The sequence below is a fragment of the Typopeltis vanoorti genome, chromosome 3 (genome assembly GCF_054136105.1).
Source record: "Typopeltis vanoorti isolate ZY-2024b chromosome 3, IOZ_Tvanoo_1.0, whole genome shotgun sequence".
Lineage (NCBI taxonomy): Eukaryota > Metazoa > Arthropoda > Arachnida > Uropygi > Thelyphonidae > Typopeltis > Typopeltis vanoorti.
This window is the reverse complement of record NC_143551.1, coordinates 96,556,269-96,568,924: the sequence shown is the minus strand read 5'-3', so window position 1 is coordinate 96,568,924 and position 12,656 is coordinate 96,556,269. Positions and strand designations below refer to the sequence as shown.

General features: G+C 34.9%; 1 protein-coding gene across 6 annotated transcripts in view; it reads left to right on the top strand.

Moving 5' to 3' along the window:
• The window catches only part of LOC150108406 (centrosomal protein of 83 kDa-like), a 300,734-nt gene that overhangs the window by 103,543 nt on the left and 184,535 nt on the right, over nucleotides 1–12,656 (top strand). For all 6 annotated transcript variants that reach the window (XR_016548132.1, XM_090390751.1, XM_090390750.1 and 3 more), the window contains 2 exons: nucleotides 3,227–3,371; nucleotides 9,592–9,741. Coding sequence is in view for 5 of the 6 variants with exons in the window: in XM_090390751.1 (XP_090246877.1) it covers nucleotides 3,227–3,371; nucleotides 9,592–9,741 (295 nt within the window). In the remaining variant the exon portion in view is untranslated. The remainder of the gene's footprint in view (nucleotides 1–3,226; nucleotides 3,372–9,591; nucleotides 9,742–12,656) is intronic.

Genomic DNA, 12,656 nt, shown 5'->3' with positions numbered 1-12,656 from the left:
TCTGGTGGTATGTTTGGTGCAAGGTTTGTCAGGAGGAGGAATGTAATGTACTGTCATCAGCAAAACAGTCTATTGGATTGGTGGTCAACTGGAGTAGGTCACTGATGTATAGAAGAAACAGGGTGGGTGAGAGGAACAGAACCTTGTGGGACCTCATCATTAGTTGCATAGTTAGAAGATAGGGAACTGTCAATCATCACACACAACGTGTGTGTGTGTCTAGTAAGAGAACTGGCAATCCAGTTGCAGAAAACACAGGAAGACTGAATGTTGGAAGCTTAATAGACCCTTGTGCCAGACCCAGTCAAAAGCCTTGGAAATATCCAGAGCAACCACTTGGGATTTGCCAAACTTTTCCATGGTGTTTATCTTCAGATGTGTGATATAGATGAGCAGATCCCCTGTTGAACATATCCTTACTGGTGATATAGGAGTTGGCTGGACGATTTTTCCCTTGGTTGTACTATAAATTAAAGATACCAAGAAATTATATACTTGGTTTAATCCTTTATCCAAATGTGGGCAAACAAGTTTGCACTTGAACTATTTTCAGGACTGGGGCAACTTATATAGAAGCTTATAACTTCATATCACTTGCCTTAGTACCCCCTTAATGCAAAGCACATATCCTTATGGATATGCATAATGCTATGCATTATGAGAAGGGTCACTACCCAGACTGGTTTCGACCTTTATTGAGGTCTTGTCAGTGAGAGTCAGACCCAGAGGTGATACCAAGGTTGAAGCAATGCAGAAGTCATATTTTTTTCATACTCTGGATTAGAGATAGTTGTTGGAAGTTTTTCACTTGGTTATACTATAAATTAAAGATACCAAGAAATTATATACATGGTTTAATCTTTTATCCAAGTGTGGGCAAACAAGTTATGCCTCAGTCCAGAAAGTAGTTTAGGCACAAACTTGTTTGCCCACACTTGGATAAAGGATTAAACCAAAGTATATAATTTCTTGGAGTTGGCTGTTGATGGTTCTCTCCATTACTTTAGAGAGGACTGAGGTCAGAGAGATTGGGTGATAGTTTGATGAGAAGAATCTGTCACCCTTCTTGGGAATAGGCTGGACATAGGCTATTTCCAGGATGTAGGGTAGATGCCCATGGAGTAAGAGATCATAAAGAGGCAATATAGAATCGGAGTCAACTTTGGTGCACAAATCTTCAGAACAATTGGAGGAATGCTGTCAGGGCCAGGGGACTTCTTGATATCTAATTTAGATAAGATTTTTCTGATCACTTCCTAGTGAAAAATCAGAGGAGGCATGGAGCATTAGCTGTTTTGAATGGTTGGGGGAGACATTCACCAAAATCATCCGTTTAGGCATTTAAGGACAAGTTGCCAGGAGATTGGATTTCTCTGTGGTGACAATGCAATAGGCCCATCTGGATGCAGGAGCAGTGTTGGACAAAAGTTGTGGCCAACTGCTTTGGTCAGAGACCAAATTGTGTGGCTGCATTTTTTTGGCATGATGTAAGTTTCCTGATTTTAGCTCTTTGGAAATTGATTTTGGATGTATTGATGATTTTCTTGTAGCTGTTGTGGGGGTTTGGTGTAAGTGGTGAGAGAAGGAGTTCTTGATGATAGTCATTTGTGGTATGCTTGGTTCTTCATTTGTACAGCCTCAGTGCATCTTTTGGGGAATCAAGGTTTACGTAAGGAATGGGGAATATGTGCTTCCTTTCCAGACAGGATTACTTCAATGATACGTTCGGTGCATATGTTTGGGGGTGGAAGAATGAAAGTAATAATCCAGATATTGGAATAAGGCATAGAAATCTCAGAGGTCATCCTACTTAGCATTTTTATAATGCCAGACGATTCTTGGTTAAGAAAGGTTGTGTGAGAGTTGCTTGGTAGAGGAAGAGATAAGCACAAGATTGTAATCTGAATTACCTAAGGAAGATCAATCTCCACAGTATATATATATATATATTATGTGGTTCCCACCCACTAAAGATTATTAGTAAACTTGTAGTACATAGGTATCATGGGTTGCCCAAGGATTTTTTTTTTTTTCATTTTTATCAATATTCTATATGTATTTTTGTAATTTTTTAAATTTATTTTTACATCTGGAAACGTCTGGAAACCCTTCTCTAGAGACCAAACATGGAACTTTTTCAAGCTACTTTAGGCCTTCAATAAGCGGGGCAGTGATCTCACACACCAGACGATGAACATCTCCCATCTAAATTTGGAGGGATTACTAGTGAAGGAAGAGGTCCAGTGTTTGAGATTCTTTGGTAGGCATGTGAACAATATGCATAAGGTCATTTGTGATGGCAAATGTCAGTAACCCTACCTGCTTGATCTCTGCAGTTGGAGAAAGAAAACCAGTTAGTATTGTGCACATTGAAATTGCTGAGGAAGATAACCTCATTGGAGGGAAAGTTGGATTGAAGAATGTCGACTTCCAAAAATAAAAAATCAGAGAGTTCCAAGTGGTTGGTGGCATTGGAGAAGGATATAGACAGCATATGAATTTGACAGAGTGGGGCAGAGAGATTTTCAGCCAATGTAAATTGTGATCAGGAGATTCTAAGCAAATGCTTTCTGGCATGCTGTGTCAGAGTGAACGTATATGCAAGTGTCGTCCTCTAGCTGAAAGGAGTCAAAAAGTGTGTATTTGGGGAAGTTCAGATGAGCAGTGCTTGGAGAGGCTGAAATTTTTCGTTTTTCCCAGGAGGTGGAAGTGGACACTGTTGAGGTTGGAGCAGAAACCACTTATATGTTGTTTTGTTGTTTGCTGAGTGGATCGTACACATTCCCTATGCAGTACTTGTACTTTGTTTTTCAAGTTGGCTGTTAATGCCACTTGATTTTTACACTAGAATTCCTCTTTTGTAGTCAGTGTACCATGTTTCATCTCTGCCTTGTCATTTTTCTTCTGGTTGTTTATGAAGTCATCAGCCTTGTTTGCACTGGGTAATGGTATGAGACATGTATAAGTCTATTGCTAATGCAGTGGATTAATTCAAGTGTTTAATATTCACTTGATGAAGAAAGCAGTGTAAGCTATCTGGAACATAAGTGGTTAAAACCTTGATTGAAGAATGAAAGATATTTATGCAGATTTTTTAGCTTTAAAAATGATAAACAATTTAGAATGAAGCTGTGAAAATATAAAAAATAGATAAAACATAAAAATATAGATACATATAGCATTTGTGGCACATAATACATTTGAAACAGATTCTTGCAATTTTCAGATCTGAAATTGGACTTACAGGGAGCTAAGGAGATGATAGGCAAACAAAAACAAGCACTTGTAGATAAAGATCAAGACATACAAAGGAAAATACATGCAGCTTGTCAACAAGTATGGGAAAAATATCATCAGCTTAATTCTGAAAAGTATGTTCTGATTTAATTTTTTTTGTTTATTTATTATTATTATTTTTTAAATTATTTTTGTTTATTTCTGTGGTTACTAAGAAAATTCCTTAAACTCTGTGATAGCATTACTATCTCTTTGGAAAGTAACATACTTTTCTCAGCTGTGACATTTATTTTACACTAGTAATATCTAATGGACAGAATACTTGTGACAATAGGTAGATATTTATTGACATTCACGTTCATTGCTAATAAAGATAAATATTTTTATGAAATATTATAATGTGTTTACTGTATATAGAGATTATAATCCACACTTTGAATTGCTTACAATTCCATCTCTAATTTGTCTGTTTTACTTGGTAGCGTCATTTGTCCACTTGCATTAATTTCTTATGAAGGCTTACTTTACCCATTCATTTGAGATTAATTCAAGTAGACAAATGTAGTTGTCAAATAAAACAGGCAAAGACAGTTTGAAATTGTTAATTTTCAGAATACCTCAACCTGATACAATTGTAAAACAATATTAGCATCTCATTCTTAATATTCTTATAAGGAAATGAGATGAAGAAACATTAATCTTTAATATCTAGGGAACTGCCACTGGGCACACACTCCACTCACTTATTTAGGCACACAAACCACTGCTTGCAGTTAACATTTCACATAGACACACACATACTATATGAATTGTAAACCTATGGCAGAATGTTAATAGATGAAACATTTTTAAAAAAGAACCAGTTTCATTCTATGTTGAAGATTGGTTAATGAGAGAGAGAGAGAACCTCTGAGTGGATGGCTTGGTCAGGATTAGTTACTTTTTTGATTCTTTTGTAATTAGTTATGTAATTAAAAAACTATAAACAATTAATGGCAGTTACTTCCCAAAACTTTGAGCCAAGGATATTGTCTGTTCCATTAAGATAAGGCTGGATATATTGTGCTTCACACAATTCAAGAAATACATGATCAGATTTAGATCCATGTAGTGCAACATCTTTGAGTCCAGTTAACTCTATGTTTAGTGTTGATAGCATGAGAAGCAAGGCCTTATTCCAGCAATCGTATATAATCTTGATGTTGTTGGATTCTGATCTCAGAAGAATGGTCAGTCATCCAAAGTGACTGACTGGCTGCAACTGAGACATGAAATATGCACATGCTGTACGATTCATTCTTGTGTTTATGTTTTAAATCTTTTAGCCAATTCTTCTACTTTTTCCTTGAATAGTGCTCGTGTTACATTGAGCAAAATATATAGGCATATTTAATAAATTATAGTTTCCTTTACATAGGAAACTGTTATTTTTAAAGTAATATTATGTCTACCACACATTTCCATTAAATGACAGCTAACTGATTATTATGTGTTTATATTCTACTAAACTGCTAGTATGTTACGTGTCTGACAAGGGGAAACAGTGAACATCAGTGTTCATTATTTCCTTTGGTATGATATAAGGAATTGAGCTCTTGTAGGTGATTATTCTTTGGTAGACAATGTTGTATCTACCATTAGGCACATCTTTGTGTTTGGGACATGGTATTAGTAATGACTGATCTGTGTCCTGAACAGAAATCCATCACCTACTTATCATTATTATTAGCTTTTCTCCATGTTTTCCCCAAATATGTCTAGTATTCATTTCCTACTCTTATTTATTTTCTTTATGGCTGCTGCTTTCTCTTATGATTTAAAAAATTGCTCCACTACCACCTTAGTAGAACTTTTTTTGGGATTATAGACACAAATAAATCTCATTTGCATAATTTCCCATTTTGAAATATGTCTTCTTAGTTTCAGTAACACCAATTATGTCAGCGACTTTTCTAATTCATGTGAGAGTTCCACTTCTTTTCAAGCAATACTTCTCATATTAGTTTTGCTCATCTTCAGTTCTGCTAAAGATAAGTTTCTTCTAGTAGCGACTTTTTATTGTTCATCCTAGTTCCGAATAAGTAGTAGTTAGTGGGAGCCTTGTTTATCTGGGTGATGCCTCAGCTGGCATGACATTTCATCACATTGTACCATCATGTTTGCTGTAGTTTAAGCCAATACAAAATACAATTTAGTCAGCTAAGTCCCAAATTGCTTTCCCACTTTGCTTGTTCAGTATCAAGTATTAGGTATCAAGATGCACCAAGAGAAGGTGAGGTTTGTCTATTGGATCCGAAGCTCAGTTGATTTTTTGCATTCCTGAATGTATTACAGGTTTTCAGCTCTTCATGGATGGGAATGAACTAAAACTGTTACTTTATCTATGCTATGATTGGTATCAGGCATGCTCTGGCAAGGGTTCATGATGTTGAGTCTGTCCCCAAAATATAGTTGGTGGTGCAGTTATTGACTACATGCTAATTGGAAGATATTTCCAAAATGCAGTTTGTGATATAGTTCCCATATTAAACTATGTGATGATTGGAAGATGTACTCTATTATTGTGAATTTTGCATTACTAGTTAGTGATCTCGGCAAGAAGGCAACGGGAAACCACCTTGCTCATAATCATCTCTCTAGTATGGTAGCATTTAGCTACCCCCCACCAGCCATATGTCTGAAGGAATAGGATAGGATAGTTAGTGATCTATAAGGAGTAATCTACAAAAATATTTTGGGAAAATTTGGAGAAAAGAGCAAAGCTAATAATAATGGCAAATATCTGTTGGATTTCTGCTCAGGACATGGACTGGTTATTACTAACACCATGTTCCAACATAAAAATGTGCACAAATTCACATGGAGAGAAGAGGCTAGGAATAAGAAAAGTCTCATTGACTATGTTATTGTTGATAGTGATGTTTTCTCCCTGGTGCAGGACACCAGAGTGTACAGAGGATTTGAAATTGGAAGTGATCACTATTTAGTCTTGAGCAGGATAAAATTGAATTTCATATTGAAAAGAATAGCATGTAAGAAAGTTTTAAAGTGAATAAAAGTTGAGCAGCTCTCAGATGTAAACTGTAGACTAAAATACAGAAATATTATTGAAAAGAAAATGAAAGAGTTTGAGAACAGGAATCAAACCTTGGAGATTCAGTGGCAAACTCTGAAGGAAACATTGATTGATTCTGCCAGAGAGGCATGTGGTGAGGTTGTGTGCAAAGATAAAAAAATCAGAACTCCCTGGTGGACACAGGAAGTTAAAGAGGCAGTGAAGGAAAAGAAGAAAGCATATTAAAAGTTCCTGGCAAATAAGTCAGCTTTTACTCTTACAGAATACAGAGACAAATGTAAGAAAGCTAAATAGTGTGTAAAACTAGCTAAACAAAAGTCATGGGAGGACTTTGGCAAGAATATAGAAAATAAATATCAAGAAGGTGGCAAAATATTCTGGAGGTTGTTGAAGAAGCTTAGGAATGGAGGAAAGAGTGCTGTAAAAGGAATTAGGGATGATAAAGGTGAAATGAAAACAGGAGAAAAAGATATCCTTGAAGTATGGAGTAATTACTTTGAAAAACTGCTAAATGAAACAAGCAGTGATGACAGCACAGTGATAAAAAACACTGACCAGGCATGCAGTCAGGAATACATATCCGTACTTGAAGTAGAAAAAGCCATCAAAGGCTTGAAATGCAGAAAGGCAGCAGGAGTAGATGATATTCGACCAGAAATGCTGAAGTATGGTGGTATAAGAGTCTTACAGTGGCTGCACTGCATAGTTCAGAAAGCCTGGACAGAGGGACGAATTCCGGATGATTGGAGTAGAGCTCTCATAGTACCCATATATAAAAAGGGAAATAAAACTGAATGTGAGAATTACAGAGATATTTCCCTACTGAGTGTTCCTGGCAAGATCTATGCAAGTATACTTGAGAAACGGTTGAGAAGAATTGTGGAAGAAAAGCTTGGTGAAGAACAAGCTGGATTCAGGCCAAATAGAGGCTGTCAGGATCAGATCTTCACTTTACGACAAATAGTCGAGAAAGCATGGGAATATAACAAAGATCTGTATTTAAGTTTTGTCGATTTGGAAAAGGCATATGACAAGGTGCCAAGAGAGAAGCTATTCATTACGCTGCAGTTATATGGTGGCAATGGGGCATTATATCAAGCAATACTTAGTCTTTATTTGAGTTGTGAGTCAGCAGTTAGAATTGAAGGAAGTACAGGAAGATGGTTTAATGTTAAATCTGGTGTGAGACAAGGATGTACATTATCCCCTCTGTTATTCATTATCTATATGGATCACATTATGAAGGAATGTGGTATTAAACCTGATATCAAAATTGGAGATGTTAATATCAGCTCTTTGCTTTATGCGGATGATGTTATACTTCTAAATAAATCCGCTACAAGTCTGCAAGATTCTCTGACTAAATTGAATAGCTGTTGTAATAGATATGGTATGAAGATCAGCAATAAAAAGACAAAGACAATGAAAATAGGCAGAATCATTGAAAATGTCAACTGTGTTGTGAATGGAGAACCTGTGGAACAAGTAAAACATTTCAGCTACTTAGGCACGATTTTTACTGAAGATGGTAAATTAAATATGGAAATAGACAACAGAATCAGCAAAGCTGGTATCGTGGGAAGTCAATTGAATAAATTCATATGGAATAGGAAAGAAATTAGTCGGAACACTAAATTAGCTGTATACAAGACTGTGTTCAAACCAATTTTAACTTATGGATCTGAGAGCTGGGTCAGAAGTAAAACACTTGACCAAAGACTAGCGACCGCAGATATGAGAGTCCTGAGAAAGATTAGAGGCGTGAACACATGGCATCAATGGCAATATCATATTAAAAATGAGGATATTAGGAAAGAACTTGACATTGTCAGCATCCAGGAATGCGTTAGCAGAGCTAATCTCAGATGGTATGGTCACTTAAATAGAATGGGAGAGGAAAGATTAGCAAAACAAGTGTTCTCTGCTAGGTTGGCAGGAAAACGACCCAGAGGAAGACCAAGATATAGGTGGATTGATACGGTACAAAGTGCCTTAGACGATAGAAATATAAGATCTGATAATGTTGGAGTCTTGACAAGTAACAGACTGATTTGGAGGAAAATTGTAGATAGGAAGTTAGTAATGATGTAATTTTTTCATGTAGTACTGTCATATCCTGTACACCCCTTGAGGGTACATGGCAGGAATTTGATGATGATGATGAGGAGTAATCTTGAATGCACATAATTTTTCCAAGTGAACTCTTTTGGGAACTCAAGATAACGAAAAGGTGAAATGTGATATGCAAATAAGTACTGAACAAAGACTATAAGTCATCGTTTTTTTTTTTAATTTATTTATTAATATTTTATTTATATTTTTTATTTATTTTACATATTAAATTTTGGAAATATGGCAGAGCTTGATATATGATTTGCTGTTACCATGACTATTCAGTGTTACTCTCCATGTGAAGCTTATTGTGATTCTTGTCTAATGATTCCATGCTCTTATTGATATCTATTCATGATTACATTATCTTTCAAAGTCAGAAACTGCTTAGTTATTGGAGTGAGGTTATTGTAGCAAGTTTTTGCACTCAGATATAATACTTACAAATAGTAAACAAGAAATATTTATTAATCTTTTTTAATCCAGAAATTTTTATCTTTTACCAAAGCATGAGCAAACAATTTTGCATGTAGAGTAATTTGGTGACTAAGCTATTTATCAAGTGTAAATTACTAGTAGTAATCATATGGATGATTAATTAGTCCATACTTTTTTTTATGTGACTCCCACCCAAACAAATGATTGTAAAGCTATAAATATGAGTATTGTGGGTGGGCTAAGATTTTTTATTGTATTTATTTATTTTTTACATAATCTGTAAACTTGCTGAAGAGACCAGACATGGCACTTTTTCAAGCCACTTCAGTAAATAATATGGTGGTCTCACATCAGGAGATGAAATTCATATCCCACCTTAAAGACATGTACAAACATCTATGCCCATGGTGGAATTTGAACTTGCAGACTGTTGTTCTTTTATTCAGTTTGCATTGGTTATAATTCCAACCAGCCCAAGCCAGTCATCCTGGAAACTGTTTTTTTTTTTTATTCCTACAGTTTAAAACAGATGATATGATATACTGGCCTTGTGTTATTTAAAAAAACAACAGCATTATGAAACTTGTTTGAACATTGCAACTGCTGTTTAGCTTTGGTTGGGTGTTAAATAAGAAATGTATATGTAACATGCATACAATATATATTTAACTATAAAAGCTCTTTTTAGACTTAGTTTTTAAAATATTTGCATTATATTTATTTTTTAGAAATAAATTGGAAAGCAAATTAATTGAGTTGGGAAACAACAAAGTAGAAATTGAGAGCAAGTTGCAGATTGAACTTCATAAAGCTAACCAGAAACTACAGTCTGTTACTGATGATAAGCTAACAGTAGAGCGTGAAGTGATTTCGTTGAGGTAAGTACCAAGTAGTTTCAAATTTTCTGGCTTTAAGTGACTTCCCCCCTTTAATATTATTATTATTATTATTATTATTATTATTATTACGTGACACCTCCAAGGAGTCCAAAGACTCATCGAGGGAGGACACCTAATCTACAACTCTCCCTCCATCTCCACTATACAGGTAACTCAATCCACCAACTACAGTGAACCATGTCGTCTACTGCCCACCACCACTAGTATTTTCAGACAATCACAAACATCCATGCCCATGGTGGGATTCGAACCCACAGCCTTTTGGCAGGAGTGCAGATATGCTAACTACTCGGGCAGCCACGGTGCCATGAATATAATGAATAATGTTGAATTATTGTACATGAATAATATTTGGGAAAAGATGATAAATAACCTAAAGGTCATCTCTCTCTATTAAAAATTACTTAACATAATATTTGCTCATTGTGTGATGCAGTTTTTAACTACAGCATGCAAGATTTCACTATGATGGTACTTTCTTCTATTGTTATATTGTTACAACTTTCTTAACATCATCTGCACACATGTGTGAGGTCATAAAACCTGTACCATACTGTATATTAGCAAGTGATTAGAGGAAAAAAGAGTCTCTATTAATGTGCTCCTTGAAGAGATGGAGTGTAGTCACTGAGGAAAATGGTATAGTAAAAGGTTATTTCCTAGAAACAACCTTTCACCATACCATTTTCTATCTACATTGACCAGCTCATATTTTTACACATTTAGAGGAAAGTAGAGGAATCCTGAGAACCATCTTGCAATGCCCATTCAAATAAGACAGTCTCGACTTTAATAAGATGTATGTTCTACAAACTTTACATAACTTGAATTCTATGCAAGTCAAATTTAACCTCTCTCTCCCTTCATCCATTCATTGCACCATATTGCTTGCTTGTATACAATAGTGCATTAACATGCTTTAAAGATTATTGCTATCAGTTTCATTCACAGGATATACATACACACAACTTAAATTTCATTATGTAATTATGAATGCAAAGTAATATAATAAAGTATAAATGGCATGAGAAAATAGAAACAACTCTAAAATTTTGTACCAGGTACATAATGTATCCTGCCATATGTTTAGAAGTTTTTGAAGACAATTTTTGTGTCGCAGCAGGCATTAAAAATGTTCTTTACCATAAGTTCCCCTTGCTATGTGCTATGTGTACATAGTAATAGGAACATGACACTTCCGTAACACAATGCTTTTTCATGGCAAATTACTCAGTGATACCAGTGAAGATATTTTTAATGCCAAAAATGTTTAATTTGGCTATTCAACCTTCCATATGAAATTAAAAAATAAATAAATAAATAAAAATAAACTGAATGTCTTCTTTCTTCTCTTCATGAAGCTCTTGATAAGGCTAAAGGCATCAGCTAAAACAAAGCAGCTATTTCTCTTTGGACTTTTAAAACTGAGGTTTTAGGATTCATTCTCCAATTGCTTTGTTCACCTTGATGTTAACATTATCTAGAATTTTTTTTTCATGCAAGAGCATTATGTTATAGAAATGTCATGTTCAAGAGTGTTGCATGTAGACATAGCAAGTGGAACTTATGGTAAAGATATTTTCAACACCTACATTAACATAAAAATCAACTTTAAGGATTTCTTATATGTGATACAACATATTATATACCTGATATGAAATGTTTGGGTTCACTTTTTTTCCATTTAAGTTTATCCTTCCAATCATGATTGTTCTCTACCAAGCACACAAACACTTTATGGAAGTTGTATGAATACAAATATACAGCGCATCTGTGTGTAGTAATAAGCAAGGCACACACACCACATAGGCTGTCTGCCTTGTGAATGATTGCTGTGAGGTGGCATCCTAGTAACATATGCACACTAAGTAAAATTTTTATAACTTGAAAATTTTTCATAACTCTTTCAAGATAATTTATGTTAAGTCTGAATTTACAAAAGTCGCACTTATCAGAAAACGTCAATGCAGAGAGACACAGCCTGTTTGTGAGAAAATGACTAGAGGTAGTTTGTGAGAAGAGTGTCATCTATAAACAGATTGTTCTCTTCTGGATAGCCTCACCTATTGTTTAGAGAGGTTTTGGTGCACCACTTCAAATGTGAAAATGATATTCTAAGGTCAGCTTGATTTGGGATTGATATTAGTGTTAGGTATCATGAATGCAAGAAGCAATGTTTTGAATGAAAGAGTATTTTAAGTTTGTATGGAGACTGAGAAGGCTATATGTGTGATGTGTTTGTGCCAGGAAAAGCTAGATGAAATCAGTCCAAAATTGAAAACAAATTTTGACTTGAGATACGAATATTATCAGAAGGAAAGCAAGTAAGATCCTTCTTCCAACAGGATTATGTTTTGATGGCATTAAAATTGACTATATTATTTTCAACATACTCAAGAATGGTGAGGAGATCAATGCTTAATTCATTATGGAAAATCTTGTATGACTCATTTGAGCACTACAGAGTTTGTTGCCAGTAGTTACCAGTTCATCAGAAGACAGATAATACTAGTCACTAAGTGTTTTGCTAATATGTTTTTCTGTTGAGAAGTAAGTTGATGATGAATTATTCAAAAAATTTCTTATGTAAAGGAATAATTTATCAAAAGATTTTTTCCTCAGTGTTTCATGTTCATTCTTGTTAAAATTCTAGTTTAAAAGATGTAGCAATAGCACAAGCATATAAATGGTAGAAAGATCAACAGTGTAAAAGATATCACAAGTAGCTTAGTCTTGATTATGATTTAAGTGTCCAAGGAAGTCCTATTAAGGACTTTGGTTTTAATTTGTCCTTATATTTGTAAGTCAACATTAACTACTATAAGTCAACCATGTATCTACTCAATATGTGAAAAGAATTACTGAGTGTGACTACTCTTTCTTGGGTTCATAAA